General features: G+C 46.6%; 1 protein-coding gene across 2 annotated transcripts in view; it reads right to left on the bottom strand.

The window, feature by feature from the left end:
• The window catches only part of MTUS2 (microtubule associated scaffold protein 2), a 560,413-nt gene that overhangs the window by 184,558 nt on the left and 352,713 nt on the right, over positions 1-23,142 (bottom strand). For both annotated transcript variants that reach the window (XM_058277015.1, XM_058277014.1), the window contains exon 7: positions 4,040-4,201. In XM_058277015.1, the coding sequence (XP_058132998.1) occupies positions 4,040-4,201 (162 nt within the window). The remainder of the gene's footprint in view (positions 1-4,039; positions 4,202-23,142) is intronic.

Below are 23,142 nucleotides of genomic sequence, written 5' to 3' on the forward strand. Positions count from 1 at the left end.
TTCTCTCCTGGCTTTCGAAATTTATGGGTCTCTTTTACATAAAGGATGTGGGACACAGGTAGGCTCTTGACTGCATATCGGTTTTCTTCCGCAGCGCTGGATAGATGTTTTTGAGGAAGGAAATTAGTTTAGGGAAAATTAGGAATAGTATTTATGGTCAGAGTCGATATGCAGGGTGAGGGGGGAGTAAAAATGCCGTTTCACTGATGCCCCCATCCTGTCTGGAAGAGAGTGGAAGAGACCCCGTTTCTCTAAATTTTCTTCTCAAACTGACCTTCTCGGCTTCAGATTCAAACAGCATTTATTAACCACCTGCAACATTCTCTGTCCTCTCATTTAAATTAGTTCTCAAAACAATCCCATGGAGTATTTATATTATCCTCCCCCAACCCCCAACTTTTTTTTAACTGACTTAGAAATATGAAATATTCCCTACATGCTGATGCTCACAGTCAGAAGGCTAGAGAGGGAGCTCGGATCGCGGCTCTGCTTCTCAGGGCAAGCGCAGGGCTTCTGCCACCTTCTTCCTGTACAGCATACTTGAGCTGGGCTATTTAGTCTGAATCTATAAACCTAAAGGCTATTTAGTTTGAATCTATAAAACCTCAAAAGTTTATATCATGCTTCAATTACTGTCTGTCTTGGAGCCTACACAAGCCCCAGGGCCCCTGTACCAAAATCTTCTATAATTATAAGGTAGGAAAAAGGGGCATTTCAATTTGCTGTACAGAAACATCAAGACTCTTAATTTTTTTTCATCAAAGACTGGTACAATAACTGGGCACTGCCTACCTTTCCTTTAGCATATGCAAAGTCAGTCTGGAAGAATTGATGCAAAACCACCAGCCAATTCGGTTTCTTTTCAGTCTCTGATCGTGTCCTCTTAAAAAAGCAGCAGCTAAACCCCTAAGGCCAGTTGTGGTGGATTAAGTGATGGACCCCAGAAAACCATACTGTTAATCTTAATCCATCCCTGTGGTCGTGTCCTCTTAAAAAAGCAGCAGCTAAACCCCTAAGGCCAGTTGTGGTGGATTAAGTGATGGACCCCAGAAAACCATACTGTTAATCTTAATCCATCCCTGTGGGTGTGACCCCCTTATGAACAGGACCTTTTGAGGGTGTTACTTTTAGCTAAATCGTGGTCCACTGAACCAGGATGGCTCCCAATCCTGCTACTGGAGGCCTAGAGGGAAGTCACAGGCAGAGAAGCCTCCGGGGCAGCCAGAAGCCGGAGTCAACAGAATCCGGAAGATGCTGCACGTGCACTGCCACGGGCATTGCCACCGGCTGGGAAAACCAAGCACCGCAGCAGCCAGCCCCATAAGACCACGGCAGAAAGCATCACCTTGACAGTGCATCGACTCTGACTTCCAGTCTGAAGAGTGCCAGCCGATACATTCCCACTGTCTAAGCAACCCAGTGCATGCTATTTGTTTTAGCAGCTGGGAAACACAGACTAGATGTGTATATGCTCCTTCTCAGTGACGGATTAGACATTTGGTGGCGTGAACTGCTCTTCAGACATCATCAGTAAACAACTGGTGGATATTATATAGTCAAAAAGTGAGTGTCCCCTTTTCTCAAAACTCCCTCAGATTCCATCTCCAGAGTGAAGTCGCCTCCTGGCTTCTGGCCTCAGTCCAAGAGAAGGAGGGGCAGCTCCTTTCTGAAGCCAGTCCCTGTGTCCCTCCCCTGCCCCCACAGCACTTCAGGGCCCTGACTCCCTTTCCAACAGCACCCCAACCCTGAGGGGAGCCTGCGCCCCTATCTACTCCACCTGTCTTATCTTTCCTCCCTCCTTCTTTTCTTTTTTTTTTTAAAAGATATATTTATTTCTCTCCCCTTCCCCCCTACCCCGGTTGTCTGTTCTCTGTGTCTATTTGCTGCGTCATCGTCTTTGTCCGCCTCTGTTGTTGTCAGTGGCACAGGAATCTGTGTTTCTTTTTGTTGTGTCATCTTGTTGTGTCAGCTCTCCGTGTGGGCGGCGCCATTCCTGGGCAGGCTGCACTTTCTTTCATGCTGGGCAGCTCTCCTTCAAGGGCACACTCCTTGCGCGTGGGGCTCCCCTATGCGGGGGACATCCCTGCATGGCACGGCACTCCTTGCACGCATCAGCACTGCGCATGGCCAGCTCCACACGGGTCAAGGAGGCCTGGGGTTTGAACCGCGGACCTCCCATGTGGTAGACGGACGCCCTAACCACCGGGCCAAGTCCGCTGCCCCTCCTTATTTTCTTGATGCTTCAAAATGTAAGGTCCAAGCTCTGCTCACCCCTAGCCCTGCCTTCCTTTTTGCTCCCGCCAGGCGACCTCACCTGCCATCTCATCCAGGACGATCCATCCACTGGCCTCCCCCTCCTCAGCTGCATTCGTGACTCTAGGCTCTGAAAGCTCTTCTCTCTCTACAGGGCTCTCCTCTGCAGCTCTCCTTAAACAAGAGGCATCTGTGGACTTGTGGATTTGAAGGCCAGAAGTCCAAAATCAAGATGTCGGCCAGGCTACGCATCCTCTGGGATAAGCGGCTTCCTGGAGATGGCTGCCCCTTGTCATGGGCCATCTCTCTCTCCTTCCGGCTTCTATGGGACTCAGCTCCTTCCACGCTGGTGTTACCAAGAGAGCTACTCGCAGCCTTTCCTTCTTCCTCCCATGAAACTCACATATACCCAGAGCAGTGGCTGGATGCTAAGGACTTGCAAATCTCAATCTCCAACCCCAACTTCTCTTTGAGCTCCAGGCTGCTGACTCCCAGCTCCTACCGGGCACTGTTATCCCCAGACCTGTCTCATCCAAAACCAAGTGTGTACTCTCGCCCCTAAACCTGCCCTCCTTTTGCCTCTGGTCCATTAGTTAAAGAAGTGCGGCCTGTTCAGTTGTCTGACTGAGGAACCAGCAACCATGCCTGACCTTAATATTTACCGTGAACTGTGATAGCATTAACAACGTTTGAATGATTCTTTGTGCTTCTCAGCCTGTGAACTCTTTGGGGCCAGGAATCGTGTCTCACTCGTCCTCCTTTCTCCAGAACTTTCCATTCCCAGGTCCCCACTCCCGCTCCCCCCCAGGAAGCTGGTCCCTGAGGTGGCCAGGGACGAGTATCTGTGCCAAGCTTTGGTCTGGAGCATGAAAGGAAGCGATTGTCAGAGTCACAAAAACGTCTGCTGAGAGGAGCAAGGCCAGGGATCTCCTGAAGGCCCATAAGCACTGCCTTAAACACATGCTTACTTAGGTCGTCACCCAAGGAAGTGATGGCTCGTCACAAGCAGGAACAAGCAAGTACAACTGACGTTTGGGCTCCAGAGAAAACGCCACAAATGTCTTCAGCAGGGGCGGGGAGGGCAACGTCACACACACACGTGGGATGATCTGATTTTAGAGAAAGGCTCACCCTTCTGCCCCTAAGCTGCGTCATTTGGAAATCTGGAATCCTAACGACAACCTACAGCTGCACTTGTCTGGGCCGCGGGAGGAGACAGTGGGACCGCCGCCTCGCTTCCGTGGTGTCTGCCAACAGGCACCTTGGCGTGAGCTGAGGCCCCGTGGCCGGTCACTAGGTCCCGGGGGTCGGGGTTCGGGGCCCGGGGCCTCTGCGATGCTGGCCTGGGCCCAGCAGGTGCCGCCAACCTTTCCGCAGCAGCGGCTGAGCCTGGCACCGCAGCCGGGAGGGTGAGCCTGAGCCAGCGGGCTTGGCAGCCCCTGCAGCCCGCGACCCTCCGTCCTCCAGGCTCAGCCCACGGCTGGCTCCCGCGGGGCCTCCGATCACCCCCCAAGCACCCGCTGCCCACAGCCAGGGGGCAATTGGCTAAAAAGAGCCTGAGTTTTGTTCTCGGCCATTGAAAACTGCCCCCAGTGGAGGGAGGGGTGAGAGACGGTGAGGCTTTAAAGACACGCAGCAACGCTATTGTTATTAATGTTTTAAATGCCATTTACAATAGTCCATATCCCATCTACGTTACGGACAGGCACAGGGACTTTCAGAAGACTTTCTACGTGGTGCTGACAGCCGCTCCGCGGGGGAGCTTGTCCAGGGCAGGAAGTCTTACCAGCGGGCGCGGAGATTGGCTTTGGCGCGGGCAGGAAACTCTTGCGAGGCGCTGCCACACTGGAGGGAGCGGAGGCGGCCGCCCGGCCGGCCCCCTTGCTGGTGTCCTTGGGAGGCGGAGGCGCCTTCAGAGCGGGCTGGTCTCCATTTCCGAAGGCTGCGCCTGTGGGGGACAGACAGGGTGTTAATTACAACTGCATAAAAACGCACGGGCGTCCCCACCATCGGCCTTACCAGCGGATCACCATGGCATGCAGGCTATCTCCTCTATGTCTCAACCTGCTGAAGCAGGCTAGATAGGAAATCAATAGACGAAGCTGGAACCTGGCCAAGAGTCCACGTGCACATCCAAAAACCCCAAGACGGCTGCTGGAAGACACCTCCCCCCACCCCCCCAAGATTCTGCCACTGAGAACAAGACTTCCTCCAGAAGCCAGGAGAAGCCCCGGATATTCTCCAAGGGCTTGATCATTGGGTCTTCCTGGGCGATTGATGGGGGGGTGATCAACCCAAACAGCAGACAGCTGGAGCTCCTCCCCTGCCATTAGCAAAGGGGCAGAACAACTACTGGTTTACAGCAGGCACGAAGACCTCTTGCTCTCTTGACTTCTCCCTGTCCTGGTGCCTGTTCCTGCCTTCTCGCCGTTTTTCCCCTGCCACGGTCGCCACACAAGTAAAACCTGGGCACTTATCATCTATAACGGGGAGTGGTAGTCTGTAAATCAGCCCACTTTGTCACTCTTCAGCCCTTCCTCTCTACCTGCGACCCATGGTCTGTTATTTTCTCCCATTTCTCTTCCCTCCCTACCTGAATAAATTACTGGCCTAACTCACCCAATGTGCTCCTGAAATTCATTTCTGCAGTGTAGCCAAGAACCTGAACCAAATCCAGTGAGGCTGCTAGTGAGGGGCCTGGATGTGGAGGAGCAGCCTGTGTCATGCTCCCATGTCTGTCTCTCCAATGCCCTCACTGAAGGGCGTGCCATGAAAGCTAGGAGGGGCCTCGCTCCGGCAGGATTTACACACGCACAAAGCACGGGGCATATGTGTAGGTGTGTGTGCTTATGGGCAGGCATTTGCTCGCTCACAGGGCATGGCAGCCCTTTGTTGATAACGGTGCGAGATGCCTGGAGAGGTGAGAGGAGACCTTATCCACGTACCGCTAAATACGAGCCCAGCGCTCCCTGACCCCCAGGTAATTCTACACACGGAATATGGGGCTTGGGATCTATGGGGCGGGCAGGATGAATGGGGGGGGGAGCTGTCCGCAACTCAGCAAAGCAGACACTGGGGAGGCTGAGGCCTCACCGACCTGGGAGGCTTCTGAATTGGAGCTTCGTTTATCTCAGAGCCATTTATTAATAATTCTAGTTTACGACTCAGTGTAGAAACACGGGCTCTTCGTAGACAGGGCAGCGTGGTCACAAGTCACCACTCAGACATACTAGGATGTGAGTTCGTGTCCGGTTCAAATGTATGAAGTTGCTGTACCCTAAACTTTCCTTCTGCACCTTTCCAAAGTGTTTATTCCCTTAGGGTCTCTTAAAGACAATGACACAACAATCTAGTCCCTGTTAAGACATACATCTCCTAAATACACCTCTGAGTCCAGCAGTGTGGCCCCATCTATTACAGGGAGGGCCTGAAGGAACCGAGTTACTGTTACTGGTTAATCTCTGGAAGAACAGACCCCTCGCCAGAAAACATACGCAATGACAGCTGGAAGAAGTACACGGCATTCTAGTGAAAGAGTACAGGTTTTTGTTTTCATCATTTTAAAAGGCTAAGTCACAACATTCTCCCTTGATAGGATCTGCATACGAATGATGTTATTAAAATGGCTTTAGTGTTCACAAAATCCAGGGGTTTTATTCAATTATTTAGAGTAAGAGATTTTTGCTCTTCTCCCTCTGAAGATCTGAAAGTCTAAGATGGCTGAGATTTGTTTTGTTTGTAAAGAAAAGCTTATTTAAGAAGGAAAAATAAAGAGTGTGCTATTTCTTAAAACAGAAGGGATGCCCTCTCTTTCTTTCAAGGTGTTGGGGTTTTAAATAGTTCTAAACAGGGTTAAGAGAATTCAGTTGGCCAATGGAAAGAACAGATACACAAAAACGCCACCAGAAGGACCTGCCGTGTGTCTTCAATGTCAGGTTAAAAAGCATGTCTGTATTTGATCTCAACCCAGTTACGAAAAGGGACACTGCAAATTTGCAAATAAGGGAGTCTCAGCTTTTCAATTAAAAAGTGGGCTCACCAGTCCGATCTTAGAAATCAGAAATCTCTGGAGATTTGTATGACATTTCAGAAGAAGGCTCAGCCGCTAGAAATATTTCACCAGGCATTACCGATGTCCAGCCTACAGCTCACATGCTGCCAGAACAATCTATTCACTAAAATGTGCAGTTAAAGTTGAGTACAAAACTTTCCACAGTCTTTTTTTTTTCCCTTCTCCAGAGGTACAGCCCAGAAATCTTACCCACAGTTTATGGGATATTTGCCTTCAATTTCTTCAAGATCTTTAAGCAGAGTATCTTAGAATTAGAAAAAATGCTTGGAAATAATTTTGTACAACTCCTAATCATACAGCAAGTTTGTGGGAAAGCTAGAACCCAAATTCAGTCTTCTGACTCTCAGGCTAAAGCTCCAAAATCTTTTTCACTAACTCTATGCCTCCAAACTGGGGTATGTGTCCATCAGGGGCATACAATTGTATTAGTTGGGATTCTTTTGGTGACAAATGAAAGAAACGTAATGCCAACCAACTTAACCAAAAAATTACACTGTTTCAGGTACAGCTAGATCCAGCAACTTAAACAGTATCATTGGACTTTTGCTTCTTTCCATCTTTCAGCTTTGTTTTCCATTGGTTTGGTTCATACTCAGGCAGTTTTACTCTACTTGGTGGACCTGAAGCTCCAGGCTCCGTCCTAGCAATTTAGTCATGCCAATGGAACCAGACTTTTCTCACACGTCTTTTATTTAACAATTTATTAAAGTTTCTTAAGAAAGGAAATATTCAGTTTCATTTGTAGAGTTTGAACTGCCTTTTTATCAAATTTTATTGTGCCCAGCTTCATTCTCTTACATGAAATTTATTATTCAGTGGATGTGTCAAGGTAGAGATTTGGCTGCTTTCCAGACTGGGAAGTAATTTGTCTGTTTGAAGGATGAAGGGGCAAGGGAAGCTTTGAACTATCCTATGAGAGATGTCTTGAATTATCAAAAATTGAAACAAAATAAAACTCTATTCTTATCTATTATTGTGGGATATAGCGGGCAGTAAACAGTTCCACTCTGAGAAACAGCTTACGTTGCCTAGTAATTAAAGCAGCATTATTCAGTAAGTGAAAGAATGCTGAATTTGGAAATGGCTGCTACATCGTATAAATGCTCTGAGTACTTCACAACAATGCTAGTGACATAAAACCACTGCTGGGGAAGAGGAAGAAAATAACTGGAAATAAACAATCCATGCTTATGCCAGCCAGAAAAAAGTTCTGGAGAAAGCAACCAGAGAAAATGGCTCATGCATCTAATGGAATCGCCCCATCCCCATCAACCGGAGTCTGCTCTGGCCTCAATGGTCCAGGCGATTTGTCCACTTGGCCACAGAGAGAAAATAAAAACCACAAGGCAGACCCGGGAGCAAGATGGCCAGGGTGGAAATGCCCCCTGCTCTAACTACCATCCCTCGTGCCTCAGTTTCTTCATTTGTAAGTGAGGAAAACGGTGATCTACCTCATAGAATTGCTGTGAGAAGAGTGAGAATACAAGGGAATTTTTAAAAAGGTGGTTCAAGAGTTAAAACAAGAGTGACACTTAGAACAGTGTCTAGTACACTGCACGCTCTCGTGTGTTAGTTATTAAATTTCACCTCAAGTTCAATGGCGCATCATTTCATTAGTTTTTTCACAGGAACTTGGAAAGTGTTCAAGGATTAATATCGGATGGGCTGCTCTAAGTGAGAAGAAAGGAAAAGATCAACACTAATGGTTAAGTTGGTGGGCCTGAAATTGTAGGCCCCTTGGGACGAGCCTCCTCGTCAGTGGCTTGGCTCACACTTGTGGAGCTTTATTCGGGAGCTTTTCATTCTGAAGCATTGACTTTTCTCAGTCTTGTCCTGCCTCATGTGCTTCCGTGGCTTAGACTTCATTCCCTACCCTGATGTCACACAGATGTTCTCCTGTTTGTCTTCTAAATGTTTTAAAGTTTTGTCTTTCACATGTAGGCTAAGGAGTCACCTGGAATGGGGCAGGGGGTAGGGACTGACTTGTTGATGGTGGTTTTGTTCTCTCTATTCCTGGCCGACTGTCCCAGATCTTGATATTGGACAATCCATCTTCTCCACAAGAGCTGCTCCACGGGCTGTCCTCTATCACGTCTCCATTTAGGCAACCAAACAATGTCAAAGTTTCAGCAACATCACATTACAAAAGTTTGTTTCTTGATAGTGGATCATCTAAAACATGTGATCCCAGGTGGTCTGCTGTCCTGGGCAGCTCCCCTCCAGGCAGGAACTCAGGGATCCAGGCTTTTCCCATCTTGTGCTTTGTCCCACTCGAGGGTTCTCAAGAAACCTTAACATTTGGCTGGTAGAAGGAGAGAAAATGGAGAATTGTTCCTGGGAGGATTTTATGGTCCAGGCCTAGAAGTGGTATAGATCCCAACCACTTCAGGCCAATACCAAAAAGGGGTACCTGGGAAACGTAGTTCTGCTTATGCTTCAGAGATGAGGGAAGGGGCTTGAAGAACAAGTATTCACTCTCTGCCCCATGAGGCTCCATTTCTGAGTTCATTCATCTATTTGCTATCACTATGCCAATACTGTACCATATTTATCACTACAGGTAAGGTCAGTACTGGTAGACTGGTCAGTATAAGACAAAGGACCCCAGTCCTGCTCTTTTACTTCAAAATGGTCTTGGCTCTCCTTGACCCTTTCCTTTTGCATATAAATTCTAGAATCTACTTGTCAGGTTCCTTGAAAAATCCTCAGGCCTTTCATGATATCATTAAGTCTTTTTACTCAACTACACCATAAGTTAAAGAAGAGCAGGCACAGATGAAACTAAGGCCAGCAGACATCAGTTACACTCTCAGCACCATCTTACACGACAGAGATACAAGGAAGGCCCAGTCCCAAGAAAAATTAAACATCAGATCCGGTGGTTCTAAAGTGGGGCATTTTGGAAGGGTGGGGGGTATTTTGGATTGAAGCCATGCTGCTGTTCAGCGTGTGGGGGCTGTCAACCCCTCTGCTCAGAAGGCATGCAGAAATATGAGTCTCCGCCCCCAGAACAAGGTGGCTGATGAATGCTAGCTGGGGGCAGGGATGAGGGGGAGAGAAGAGACATTTTCAGTTAACAGTCCCATGTCATAAAGGAATTTCCCTCTGTTAGTTGTCACCTCACTCTCTATTTAATTCCCTTCCGTTGTCCATGCTGGCAGCACTCTTGAAGAGCACCCTGCTACACTACACCACCAAAGTCTGAAGGAATTCCTCTGCTTGTGGTAACAAAAGGATCACAGCCACCTCCCTCACTGCTGGACCACAGCCATCGTTGGGTGATGTCCAGGTCTTCGTATCATCAACTCACCATTTGGAAGGTAGGACTGCCTTCATGAAAGTGTTAGAAAGTGGCCATGGTGGCTGCTGGGGGTAGGGAGTGGGAGGAAGAGATTTGATGTGGGGGCATTTTCGGGGGTTGGAGTTGTCCTGGGTGGTGCTGCAGGGACAGTTACCAGACATTGTATGTCCTCCCATGGCCCACTGGGTAGACTGTGGGAGAATGTGGGCTATGGTGTGGACCATTGAGCATGAGGTGCAGCGGTGCTCAGAGATGTGTTCACCAAGTGCAATGAATGTCTCATGATGATGGAGGAGGTTGTTGTTATGGGGGGGAGGAGTGGGGTGAGGGGGTTGGGGGGTAAATGGGGACCTATTTTTTTAATGTAACATTAAAAAAATAAAGACAAAAAGAATTCATATGATTTAAAAAAAAAGAAATTGCAAGGTATATATTCTGCATGTTTACAGAATCCAGTTTGGTTCAGATTAATACATAAACCTAATCTCTCTCTTCAGAGCTATATTTTTTCTCTCTAAACTCTTAGAACAACCAAGGGAAGGTGACTTTTAATTTTTTCTCCAGGGATAGCTTCTAGAGTCCAGTGGTTAGGCACCCTGAGGTGATCAATTGATTTCTATCAAAATCTCTATGGAGTTGGATTTCTACCTCACACTATATATAAAACAATAATCCAAAATGGATCTAGGACCTAAATATAATAGCTAAAACTAAAAAAAAAGAGAAGGATCTTGGACTAGGCAATAATTTCTTAGATATGGGTACTAAAACGTAAGCAACCAAAGGAAAAATTGGATAAATTAACCTTAATCAAAATTTTAAAAAAACAAAACTTTTGTGCTTCAAAGGAACATCTAGAAAGTGAAAAGCCAATCCAGAGAATGGGAGAAAATATTCACAAATTATATAACTGTAAAGGGTATTGTATTCACAATACATGAAGAACTTGAAAACCCATGAAAACAGCAAGGATTTGATCAAACATTTCTTCAAAGAAAATATATAAATAGACAATAAGCACATGACACGATGCCCAAAATCATTAGTCATTAGGGAAATGCAATTCAAAACTCTGACAAGATACTATTCCATACCCACTAGGGTGACAACAATAAAAAAATACAGGCAATTACAGTGGGGTGGAGATGTGGAGAGATTGGATGATGTGGAGAAATTGGGAAACACACATTGTTGGGTGGGATTCAACTTCTTTGGAAAACAGTATGGCAGTTCAACAGGTTAAACACAGAGTGGCCATAAGACCCAGAAGTTCCACTCCCATACCCAAGAGTAAAAAACTTATGTCCACTGAAAAATGTACACGTGAATGCTCACAGCAGCATCATGCACAGTAGCTGATAGGTGGAAACAATGCAAATGTCCATCAAGGGATGAAGGGAGAAACGAAATGTGACAGATCCATATGATGGAATATTATTCGGCTGTAAAAAGTAAAGAACTGATCCATGCTACACTATCAATGACCCTTGAAAACATACTAAATGAAAGAAGCCAGACTCAAAAACCCACTTACTCTGTGATTCCAATTACATGGAATGTCCAGCATAGGTAAATCAACAGGGGCAGAAAGTCGATTTGTGCTTGCCAGGGGCTGGAGAGGGAGAGGAAGGAAATGTGAAGTGACAGGTAATTGGTATGGGGTTTCTTTTTGGGGTGATGAAAGCGTTCTGGAATTAGATCGTGGTAATGGCTGCATAATCTTGTGAAAATACTAAAAGCCATTAGATTGTCTATTTTAAAAGGGTGAATTTTATGGAATGTGAATTATATCTTAATAAAAAATTCTCATCTTCAGGTTTTCTTTTCTGGACCCTGGCTAGAATGAGTGCCTCAAGGCCGTGATTTAACTCCACGCCTCCCCCCGCGGGGCTGCTGGTTTTCCTTTCTCTCTCTTTTTTTAAAATTCCTCACCTCTGTCCCACATGCTTGCTTGCGGCCACAGTGGTTCTCCACCAGTCTGTTCAGAGTTGAGCGTGGACTTCTGTACTTAACAAAAAACCGGAAGAAAAAACAAAAAAAGGGAAAAGAAAAGAATATGCCTCGCCCGCACTACTGCAGCCTGTTCGCTAAGGACAGCAGAATGACCCAGCTCACATTCAATTCACCCCTCCACCCTTCACCCTTCTCTTCTCCTGCTCACCAAATTAGCTCAGAGAGAGGCAGCCACAGGCAGGTTCTGGCCCCAGAAGCCTAAGCTAAAGGAATGACAGTCCCATGGATTTTAGGCCCGGGAGGAGGAGGGTGGGGTTACAGGGTACCTGATACACTCCTACAGGGTAACGAGCGGGGTCGGCTCGGCCCCCTCGAAAGGCTGGTTCTGACCGTGACTGCAGTGGGGGGAGCGCGGGGCTTCCAGCCCACCTGCCAGCTCTTTTCGCACACCCCCAGTGTTCCCTCCTCAGTCACTTACTGGGAATGCCAGTAATGAGCCTGAATTTCAAAAAGAAGAAATGAAGGCAATGGGACAAACTAACCAGACCAGAATGGGCTTCCCAGGATGAAGGCGTAGCAAAAAAGCAAAAACAGTGACTAATAACATGATGGTATTAAGGCCAAAAGTTAAGAAACACGGTTCATGGACTTTGAATATTTACCCATATTATAATGATTTAACTACTCTCTTCACTGATATTTTTCTCAACAATCTCAGGCAATCAAGTGGTAAAATGCTCTGGCTGCATGATTACCTAATTGATGCATATTTCATGGATTTAGCAGCATTTGCCACTGGGTGACAAGATTTAGGTTAATTATTAAAGTATCAACTGAGTGTTTTACCTTCCACCTTTTCTGCATATTTAACCCAGGCGTATATTTTCTTTCCCCCTTTCAAAAGCTGAAGTTAACCTTATATCATGTCATTTCAGTAAAGCTAGTTCTTGATCAAAATGAAATATTTTACTTAGAAAAATTGAGATTCCATAGGGACAAGGTTAGACATGAAGTTTCAAATTCTGGACTCTCTTACCAAGGAGAACTGTAAAGATGGAGGAAAGTTCTTAAAGATGGCTTAAGCATAATAAACACTTACAGCAAGCGTTGTCCTTACATAAATCCTATGCCATCCGTCCAGTAAAAATGCGCTCATTACTTGAGACCCTAGAGAGCAGAGCAGCCTGTCTGCAGGACGTTCCCTTCCTCTCTCCTCTAGCCAAACTCTCCCCAGCCTCTTGCACTCAGAAGTTGTTGGGACAGAAAGTAAATGTCAGGCCCTGATCAGAAGAAGCTGTTGACCGTGGAGAGATCAGGGAACCAAAAGGGTTCTTTTAAAAAAAAAGGTTTATTTTATTTATTTCTCCCCTCACCCCCTTGTTGTTTGCACTTGCTGTCTGCTCTGTGTCTGCTTGTCTTTCCTTTTTTCAAGGAGGAATCAGGACACGAAGCTGGGACCTCCCATGTGGGAGGGAGGCATCCAATTGCTTGAGCCACATCCATTCCCTGCTTGTTGGGTCTTGTTGTGTTTTCCTGGTTGTGTCTCCTTGTTGCATCAGCCCAGCACACCAGCCCTGTCACACCAGCTTGCTGTCTTGCTCGTCTTCTTTAGGAGGCACTGGGAGCCAAACCTGGGACCTCCCGTGTGGTAGGCAGGGACCCAATTGCTTGAGCCACATCTGTTTCCCTGGCCAAAAGTAATTTTAAAGATAAAATTCAAGTCCTAAAGCCACAGACTAAAAGGCTGAGGTCACAGACTCCAGGAGACGACCTCAAAGAAGGATGTGGAAGATATGATTTTGACTAGCGTATTTTATTTTCCATGGCAAATTGCGGTACATCTCTTCTGAAACTCTTCCATTTGCAAACTGAGCTGAGGGAAGTCAGGGCAGAGAGAGGACACACTCCCTGGAGGCCACCAGCAGCTCGTAAAGTTCCCGGGCTCACCCTGAGAGCACAGGGCAGTCCTGACAAGGAGCACGCCTGCCATCTGCCCGGGCAGCTCCATGCCAGCCAACCAGCGCGGGACAGGGAGGGAGGGGCACTGCCCCTGGGCGCTGCACAGACTCACTGACCTCTCCCGAGGTGAAGACGGCTTGGCAGGAAGCCAGAGGCAGGGGGGAGGGCCAGAGGCAGGCTGAGGCTGGGGGTGCAGCCTGGTGGCTCGTCCTCACCCCGCGCAGCGCTTCTCTGCCCACAGGCTTGGCGCCCGCACCTGCTGTCTCCACACATGTCTGGGCTTTGCTCCCTTGGCTCCAAGAAGCACTTCTGGAAACCTGCTAGCTCTGAGGGCAGCGTGGTATGGAGGAAGTTGTCCACATGCCCCAGAGTTCCCTCTAGCAACAGACGCCGCCCAGTCAGGGCGTTACCTCACGGGTACCCGGACTCCTCAGATGCCATTTTGCACTTGGCTTTGGCCGTTGGGAATGGTTCTGCCTCAGCAGGCCCTTGCGGTTTGCGTTTTTGTTTGGAGGTACTGGGGATCGAACCTGGGACCTCGTGCATGGGCAACATGCGCTCGACCACTGAGCTACATCCACTCTGTGTGGTTTGTACTTTGACGTACTTGGGTTAACTGCTATTTTTCCTTCCCTAATTATTCTTTTTAAAGTTTATTCTATTATGCTGAGTGCTTTAATGGAGGGTATCTAAACATTTTTTCTGAATTTGAGGAATATAAACAAACACTGCCACTGATTTAGAGACTCATAGTCCACTGAATCTTAATGTCTTAAGAAAGAAAAGGCAGTCTTAATACTATTTAGTAGTTTTTATCTACCCACTCGTGCAGAAAGGCAGATATTTCTACCATGAGAAGTGGAGTTATGTGTGTGTATAACTGACAAGTGGGTGCTGGAGAACGACTGATAGTGGTTAAGCTCACAGTGAAACCTAAGGTTGACTCAACTACCCTTAACTTTTATTATTGAATCATGATTACCGAGCCCTTCCTGAAACACTGTTCTGATGCTGCTCTGTCCTCCAGGGATTATACCTAGTGGTGGAGATGGGCAATGAATAAGAAACATCATAAATAAATAAATGATGGGAAGCGGACTTTGCCCAGTGGATAGGACATCTGCGTACTACATGGGAGGTCCGCGGGTCAAACCCCGGGCCTCCTTGACCCGTGTGCAGCTGGCCCACGCGCAGTGCTGTGCGCGCAAGGAGTGCCCTGCCACACAGCGGTGCCCTGCGTAGGGGAGCCCCACGCTCAAGGAGCGCGCCCCGTAAGGAGAGCTGCCCAGAGCGAAAGAAAGTGCAGCCTGCCCAGGAATGGTGCCGCCCACACGGAGAGCTGACGCAGCAAGATGACGGAACCAAAAGAAACACAGATTCCCGTGCCGCTGACAACAACAGAAGCGGACAAAGAAGACGCAGCAAATAGACACAGAGAACAGACAACTGGGGCGGGGGGGAAGGGGAGAGAAATAAATTAAAAAATAAATCTTAAAAATAAATAAATAAATGACACAGTATGCTAATGAGTGCAAAGTGCAACGAAAGCAGAGTGTGGGTGAGGGCTGCAGCTGGGGGAGGCATCCCTGCGAAGGGACACTGGAGCGCAGTCCTGGCAGAGGTGGGGGTGCGCTGGGCGGGGGAGTCCTGAAGGCAGGTGTGGCTGAAGGCGAGGGGCCGGTAGGAGGGGAGGGCGGAGGGTGACAGGGAGGCTTTGGAAGGGCTGCAGAGCACCAGAGACCCTGGCCTTGACAACAAGCAAGAAGGCGTCATCGAGTCATCGAGCGCAAGAGTGGCAGGGCTTAAGCCCCAGTCTCTCCTCTCCCGTGAGTCCCTTCTCAAGTGAGCTCAGATGACTTTACAGCAGGGAAAAGGCCCTGCCCTCAAACCTGCTGCCACCGCAAAAACCCTTCTCCTCTCTACGGAGCCTGAGCTTCTCAGAGCTGCCTCTTCCACATTCCCGCTAAGCCCTCATTCTGTAAAGGGAGCTCTACTAAAACTCCTTCCTTAGTATTTTAAATGACATCACAGGTACCAAATCCCACAGTCTTATTTTTTTTTAAAGCAAATTTGTTTTATTTTATTTTATTTTCCTTCCTCTCCCCATCACCAGCCCCCACCCTGCTGTTTTTGCTGCCTATGTCCATTAGCTGTGTGACCTTCTGTATCTATTTCTCTTTTTCTCTTGTCTTCTCATCTTTCTTCTCTAGGATTCACCAGGATTCGATCTTGGACACCTCTGATGTGGAGAGAGGCTCCCTGTTCCACCCAGTTCCTGGTCTCTCTGCTGCGCTTCACCCCTTGATTCCCCCCTTGGTCTCTCTTCTGTTGTGTCATCATCTTGCTGCATGACTCACTTGCGTGAACACTGGCTCACCACCCGGGAACTCAGCTTGCCATGCGGGCACTCATGTGGGCCCTTGGCTCACCACACAGGCACTCGGCTCACTGCACAGGCACACACGTGGGCACTTGGCTCACCGCATGGGCACTTGGCTTGCCACACAGGCACTTGCTCCCCGCGCAGGCACGCTTTCTCTTCTTTTTCACCAGGAGACCCCGGGGATGGAACCTGGGTCCTCCCATATGGTAGGCAGAGGCCCTATCACCTGAGCCACATCGCTTCCCCCCCAGCCTCTTATCAGTTTTATTTTCCTTAGCATTAGCAGCCCTCTGAGCTCTGACACACCATCCTCTCTCTCTCTTTTTCACATGCCTGCAGGCCAGGTCTCTTTCCCCCTCTCCCCACAGCCTCTTCAGGGACCTCATCGGCTTTACACATGGCTCCAGCTGTAATGCACATAATCCCCATCCATCTTTAAGTAGCAGTGCTGCATTTTCAATGTGCCTGCTGGAACAAGCGGGTGGAATTACTGCTTGATGTAATTCTTTCTTAAATTCATGCATTTTTTCAATAAATCATCACTGATAGCCTGCTATGTGCCAGGCCCTGCACAGGGCAGTGGACGCAGGACATACATGGGTCCTGTCCTCACATAATTTGCCAGTGTGGGTGACAGACAGCAAACAAGTACACTGACAGACAAATAATCCCAACTGTGATAAATTATGAAAGAAACCCAAGGGGGAAAACCCAAGGGTGGACAAAGGGAAGCCTTTTTCCGATGGACATTTGGGGAGGAGCTCCTGGAGGAGAGGACAGCTAGAGCAAACCTCTCCCAGCTGCACAGTGCCCTCACCTCATGTATTCTGTATTATTATTACCTCAACGTTATTCTGGGCACCTAGAATTGAAGGGTCAGAATCTCCTTGATTCCTTTCTCTGGAACCAGAAAAGGTCACCAGTGTGCTTCTGTGTCCATCACAAGCTCCACAGCTAACTTCCCCGTCCAGCTGCACAGCCGTCACCCGGGACAGGCCCCTGGCTTCTCTCGCCTGGATATGCCAGCAAGTGGCGCCTGTCCCCTCCGGCTCCCTCACCCACTTCATCCTCCTTGCCAGACCCCGTTAGTCTCCCTAAAGCATGCATCTGCCCAACTGGTCCCTACACCAAACCTCCAAGGGGTCAGCACGGCCGTCCCCAGTAAGCTCGCCTGCCTCTGCCCGGCATTCAAATCCCTCTGGTCTGAGGTCGGCAACTCATTCTCGCCCTCCTTCCCACCACGTCAGGCGCAGCATCACCTCCAGGTGAGGAGGGACCCCGGGGATTTCCTGTCCTACCAAGACGAGGCTGGCTCTGGATGAAAATTTGCTGTACAAATACGGGACTGAAGGCAAATCTGTCTCCTGAGGCTTTGTTTCCTTGATGGCCACTTCTTTTTCCCAATTTCTGAGCCCACAGACCCTCTAAAACAGGGGTTCTTCACCAGATTTCAGGGGGTCCTGAATTGAAAATAATCAAATTATTATCTTTATTTTCTCTGATCTCTAACTGAAACCTAGCATTTCCTTCACTTATGCAATAAATTACAGCAGTATTCATTTCATATCACATTACAGTTTTTACATATCTCGAAAAATCGCTCACACTCAGCCATACTTTGAGATTGTGGTAGTTGTTAGACCCAATGCTAGTTTAGTGTCATAAAACTACCTGCTGCTACATTCTGAGAAGGGGTCCGTGGTTTTATCTGACTGGCAAAGGGGTCTGTGCTCTGAAAGCTCAGATTCTTGAAATAACTCCCACGAAGGGGCCACAGCAGGTACAGGCAGAGTGGGGGTCGCCTGGAGTGGAGTCGAGGTTTTCAGAGAGTTCAAGGTTATTTTTTATTAGAGGAGTGGTAGCTTTACAGAAAAATCAGCAAAAAACAGAGTTCCCACACATCCCTGCCACACACACAGATTTCCCTATTTATTACACTTTTCATTAGTGAAAAGGTGTACCAACCTTTGTTAAAATTAATGAGAGAGTATTATTCTAATTCTACTATTAACTACAGTCCATAGTTTACATTAGGGTTCACTGTTTATTTTGCACAATCCTCTGGGTTTGTTTTTTTATTTTATTTTATTTATTTTCCCCCTTCCCCTCCTCCTGCCCTGCTGTTTTTGCTGTCTGTGTTGTCTTCTCTTCTTATTTTCTCTCCTCTAGGATTCACTGGGATTCAATCCTGGAGACCCTGATGTGGAGAGAGGTTCCCTGTCAATTGTGCCTCCTCAGTTCCTGGTTTCTGCGGTGCTTCACCTTGACTCTCCCCTTGTCTCTCATTTGATGTATCATCATCTTGCTGCATGACTCATTTGTGTGGGCACTCGCTCACCACGCAGGCACTCGTGTGGGCACTGGCTCACCGTGCGGGCACACTTTTTCTTCTTCTTTTTCACCAGGAGGCCCCAGGGAATGAACCTGGGCCCTCCTATATGGTAGGCAGAAGCTTTATCACTTGAGTCACATCCATTTCCCACCTGTGGTTTATTTTTAAAATTTTTATTCTAGTTACATAAATAACACCTCGAATTTCCCCTTTTAACCTCATTAAATATATAACTCAGTGGTGTTAATTACATCAACAGCATTGTGCTGCCGTCACCACCACCCATTACCAAAATTGGTACCAAAATGTACCAATTTAACATTAATGCCCTATTTCTATCCCCTCCCTGGCTCTTCGTAACCTGTATTCTAGTTTCTAACTCTATGAATTTGCTTATTCTAATGATTTCACATAAGTGAGATCATACAGAATTTGTCCTTTTCTGTCTGGTTTATTTCATTCAACGTGATTTTTTCAAGGTTCACTCATGGTCTTTTTAAGGCTGAGTATTATTTCACTGTATGCATCTACCACATTTAGTTTAAACACCCATCATTTGAAGGGCACTTGGGTCTCTTTCACCTGTTGGCAATTGTGAATCATTTCATTATGAACATTGATGTGCAAATACCTGTTCCAGTCCATGCTTTCAATTCTTTTGGGCATCTATCCGGTTGTTGGATTGCCAGGTCTTATGGTAATTCTACACTTAGCTTTCTGAGGAACTGCCAAACTATCTCCCACGATGGCTGCACCATTTTACATTCCTACCAACAATGAACCACTGTTCCTATTTCTCCACATCCTCTCCAATACTTGTTAGATTCTGTTTGTTTTTTTCAATAGTAGCCATTCTACTATTTGAAATGATATATAACTGAGGTTTTGATTTGAATTTCCCTAATGACTGATGATGTGAAGCATATTTTCATGTTTTTTGGCCATTTTTATATCTTCTTTGGAGAAATATCTAATCAAATCTTTTGCCTATTTTTAAAATTGGGATGTTTGTCTTTTTGTTGTTGAATTGTAAGATTTCTTTTAATTCTAGATAATAAACCCTTATCAAATATTCAGTTTCCAAATATTTTCTCCCATTCTGTTGGTTGTCCTTTTACTTTCATGATGAAGTCCATTTACCTACGCTGAGCCGCCTGTGACACACACCAGCCCATGCCCTCTCTGCATTTTCTTCCAGCCACCAGTCCACCCATGACTTCATATCCTTCCAAGGCAATACCTGGGATCACTCTGGGGGGTCTGGCTCTGAACCAGCAATTCCAGAGAATTATGGTTCATTCTTTGTGCGTCCTGCTTGGGGAGCCTAAGGTCTAATGAAAGAATGGAAAATAAATGGTTGGTGGCCTCCCCTTCACCTAGAGAAAATACTAACTCCCTGAGCCAGGAGGTGGCCTCAGGGTCTTTCTCTATGCAGTCCTCTAGGAGTCTAGATTCTTCCATTTGTGTTAGCGTAAATTATTCGAGCCTTAGACCAGAGATCATGTCCTCATCCACAGTCAAGTCCTGATAGGCTGGGGAGTACACGTCTACGGGCCTGGAGATGGGTGGAAGATGAATCCTCTGAGCCCACAGGAAGTCTGCTGCTGGATCCCTGCAGGCCCAGGCTCCTGGGCGCTTCTGGTTGGGCCTGACAACAAGGTCTTCAGCAGTAACAATAAAAAGAACACCATGTGGTATAGCCACCAACAGCATAGACTGTCCAAGTCCAACACCAGCTTTGAATCTTACTAGTAACATTATATTAACAAAGTTACTTAAGTAAGCCTCTTTTTATTTTAGCCCCTTTATTTACACTACATCATCAGGTTAACCTGAGAATTAAATGAGGAGATACACATAATCTACTTAGCCAAGGGCCTAGCACTCAAGAAATATTAGCTGTTATGCCTAGTACTTGTATCAGCACCAGCAGAAGTAGCTCTCTTTCACGAGCTGCCATTTTTTCAAGCTCTAACTTTCCCACATGAACTCCAAAAGATACCACATTTTCGGAGATCCTGGCCACATGAGCTCTACGGAAATACCCTCAAGACATCCTTCCTCCATCAGACCAATAATGGAAGCAGAAGGTTTCTGCAAGTAGAGGGCAGTGACAGTTTCTAATGCTCCCAGTGTATAGCCAGTGGTTCCCCAGAGCTATGCATCCTTCCCCCAGATTTACTTCTTTGACATAGATCACAACTAAATCACTGCAGAGAGAAAAAAGGAAAATAAAACCTTCTCCTCCCGCGGTGCCCCTGGCCCACAGACACTCCAGAAAGCTGTCACATCTCCTTCTGCTAATACATGACAAAGCGTTCTTTTCAGTATTTCTGCTCAGGAAAGGGGGGGCGGGGCATGATGCAGATGCACTGGTAAGTGCGATTCATGGCCCAGGAACATGAATATAAAAAGGAAAGGAGTAGAATGAATGGTTAAACCGAGAAACGTTTAACATTCCACCACCGTGGGCAAGTCCCCTCGTGCCACCTGCTCTGTGATGTCCCCTTAGAAACAGAAGCACCCTCAGATAGCCTGAGATGGCTAACAAAGAAGGCAAAGGCCAGGAGTGCCAGCGCCAGCTCTTAAGGCCACCAGAAAACCCCAGAAGATGAAAGCAGCATCACCAGCCCACGACTTCTGAACTCCCAGCACATCAATTACTTCTAGTTTCCTTTTGATTTGGGAAATTCTCTTTAATATTTACCAAGTCACATTCGCAGAGGAGCCAGCAGAATCAAATATTGATGGAGGTTAGTTACTTAAAAGACTAAGGGCTAATATGATATCTCAAGAGACCTTTAGGTAATTAAAAGCAACTTTTTTACCATTCCTCTTTTATATCAATTAGACCAGTTGTAATAAGTCTCTTTTCCTTATCTGCAGTACTTAAAAGCTTGAGCCATCACCCATGAACACTCTAGTTCATCATCATGTGAATCTTTTAGTACTTAATACCTTGGGGGAAAATGTTTAAACTGGAGCAGTTTAATTATATGCTCAATATGGGAGTTGTTAGAAGATAAGAGCATCTGATTTGAACCCAATTTAAATTCTGCTGAAGTTATTAATACGGTATGAGAAATTATAGAAATGATCAAGGGTTTATATGCCAGCTTTTATTAATACAGCAATAAGAAAGTTTAGGTGTTCTATTTATGCTCCTTGGATTTGGGGCCCTAGAATAGTCTTTTTTTTATGCTACAGATTTAATTACTTGTTTTGAGGCATCTGAGGGACTCCGGGATTGTTACATGTCAAACATCGCTTTGGACAGCAAACCAACTTCACGTCCTGGGACACCAAGCCCAGGTTGCAAAGGAGATGACTGTGTCTGAGCCCCAAACCCGTCTTCTATACACTTAGAAACATGCAGGCCCTGCGAGAAGGAGTCAGGTTGTCCCACAGCAGAGAGCAGGCCCTCTGGAAATGCCAGCCTGGGTTTCTGGCACTCTCAAAAAGAACCCTTTCTACTTAGTTGCTGCTGGGGAATATGCAATCTTTAAGGTGGAAGAAATTTCTCCTCTTAAGAAATCTCCAATGAACAGCATATTTGTTTTAAGGAGGTGTGCCAACTTATAAATCAAAATAATATTCACCACTTCAGCTCTAAGTAATTTTCTCTCTCCTCCTGGGAGCTAGAAAACTCCCTCTTCTTTCAGGGTCGGTGAGGATGGCGTCATCTTCTTTCCTCTTGGCGTTCGTCTCTGAACACAAGTGCAGGACTCTTTCTCTTTAGCCCAGAGTTTTTCCACCGCAGCACTGCTAACATCTGAGTCAGCTCCTGCTCGGCTGTCCTGCGGATTGGAGAATGTTTAGCAGCACCTCTGGCTCATGCTCAAGAGATGCCGGTAGCATCCCCTCATCCCAGCTCCGAGCTGTGACAATCAAAGAAGTCTCCAGACATTGCCAAATGTCCTCCATGGGGCAAAACCATGTCCAATTGAGAACCACTGCTTTAACTGAGTGAAAAGAACTGAAGGGTTCAGGCAAAAGCTGTTCTTACCTGTCTTAGGGTAAAGCTGGTAACATCAAAAATCCTGCTTAGTCCATTTTACATAGGTAAAGCTCTCAGGCATTTATTGGCTTTGGATGAACTAGGACTTACAAACTTGCTGTTTTCAGCATTCAGTAAGGGTTTTGGATGATTGCTCATGAATTCAGTCTTTCCCGCTCTGCATTTTTACTATCCTGATCAGGTGCAACCAGAAGCTGGAAGCTGGGCTGAAACCTTCCTGATTTTGACACCTGCAGTCCAAAACCTTGGATCTCCAGGAGCAGCATCAATGCTTTATGCTTTATAAAGATAAAAAGCTACTTTTAAAAGTCCAGATAAAAATATCCTGATAACATAAATATTAACTGATTGCAATTGTAATTGTCTGGGGGAAACCCCAATAGGAAGCAGATCGTCTCTCAAACAGTTTAAATCACCACGGTCTAGTGGAGAAGAATTCATTCATTTTAAGAATCCTAGGGTTATACAGGGAAATAAGCAGTTTTAGAAAGCACTGAAGTTAATGGATGCATAAATCAAAACAAATTAAAAAAGCGAGTTCTCCATTTTTTTGCTTCAGCTGCATCTTCTTGGTCATTGGCTCTGATGAGAGGGAGCTGCAGCCACTGAGCCCCGTGGCAGATGTGGCCACAGCACTGTGTACACGGTGGCCCGGGGAGAGGCATTAACTTCTCTTCACCTGTGTCATCATTTGTACAATCAGAAGAACAAGCACCTTATGGGACTGAAAAAATGTGTACTGTATCTGCTATAGGGTGAGCATTAACTACTGTTAGGTTCCCATCCCTATTATGCTCATTTCTTAATTCGTGAATGCACTCCTTTCCTTGGAAATCCTTTCTAATACGAAATTTCAAATATCAAAAACCCC

The sequence above is a fragment of the Dasypus novemcinctus genome, chromosome 15 (genome assembly GCF_030445035.2).
Source record: "Dasypus novemcinctus isolate mDasNov1 chromosome 15, mDasNov1.1.hap2, whole genome shotgun sequence".
Taxonomy (NCBI): domain Eukaryota; kingdom Metazoa; phylum Chordata; class Mammalia; order Cingulata; family Dasypodidae; genus Dasypus; species Dasypus novemcinctus.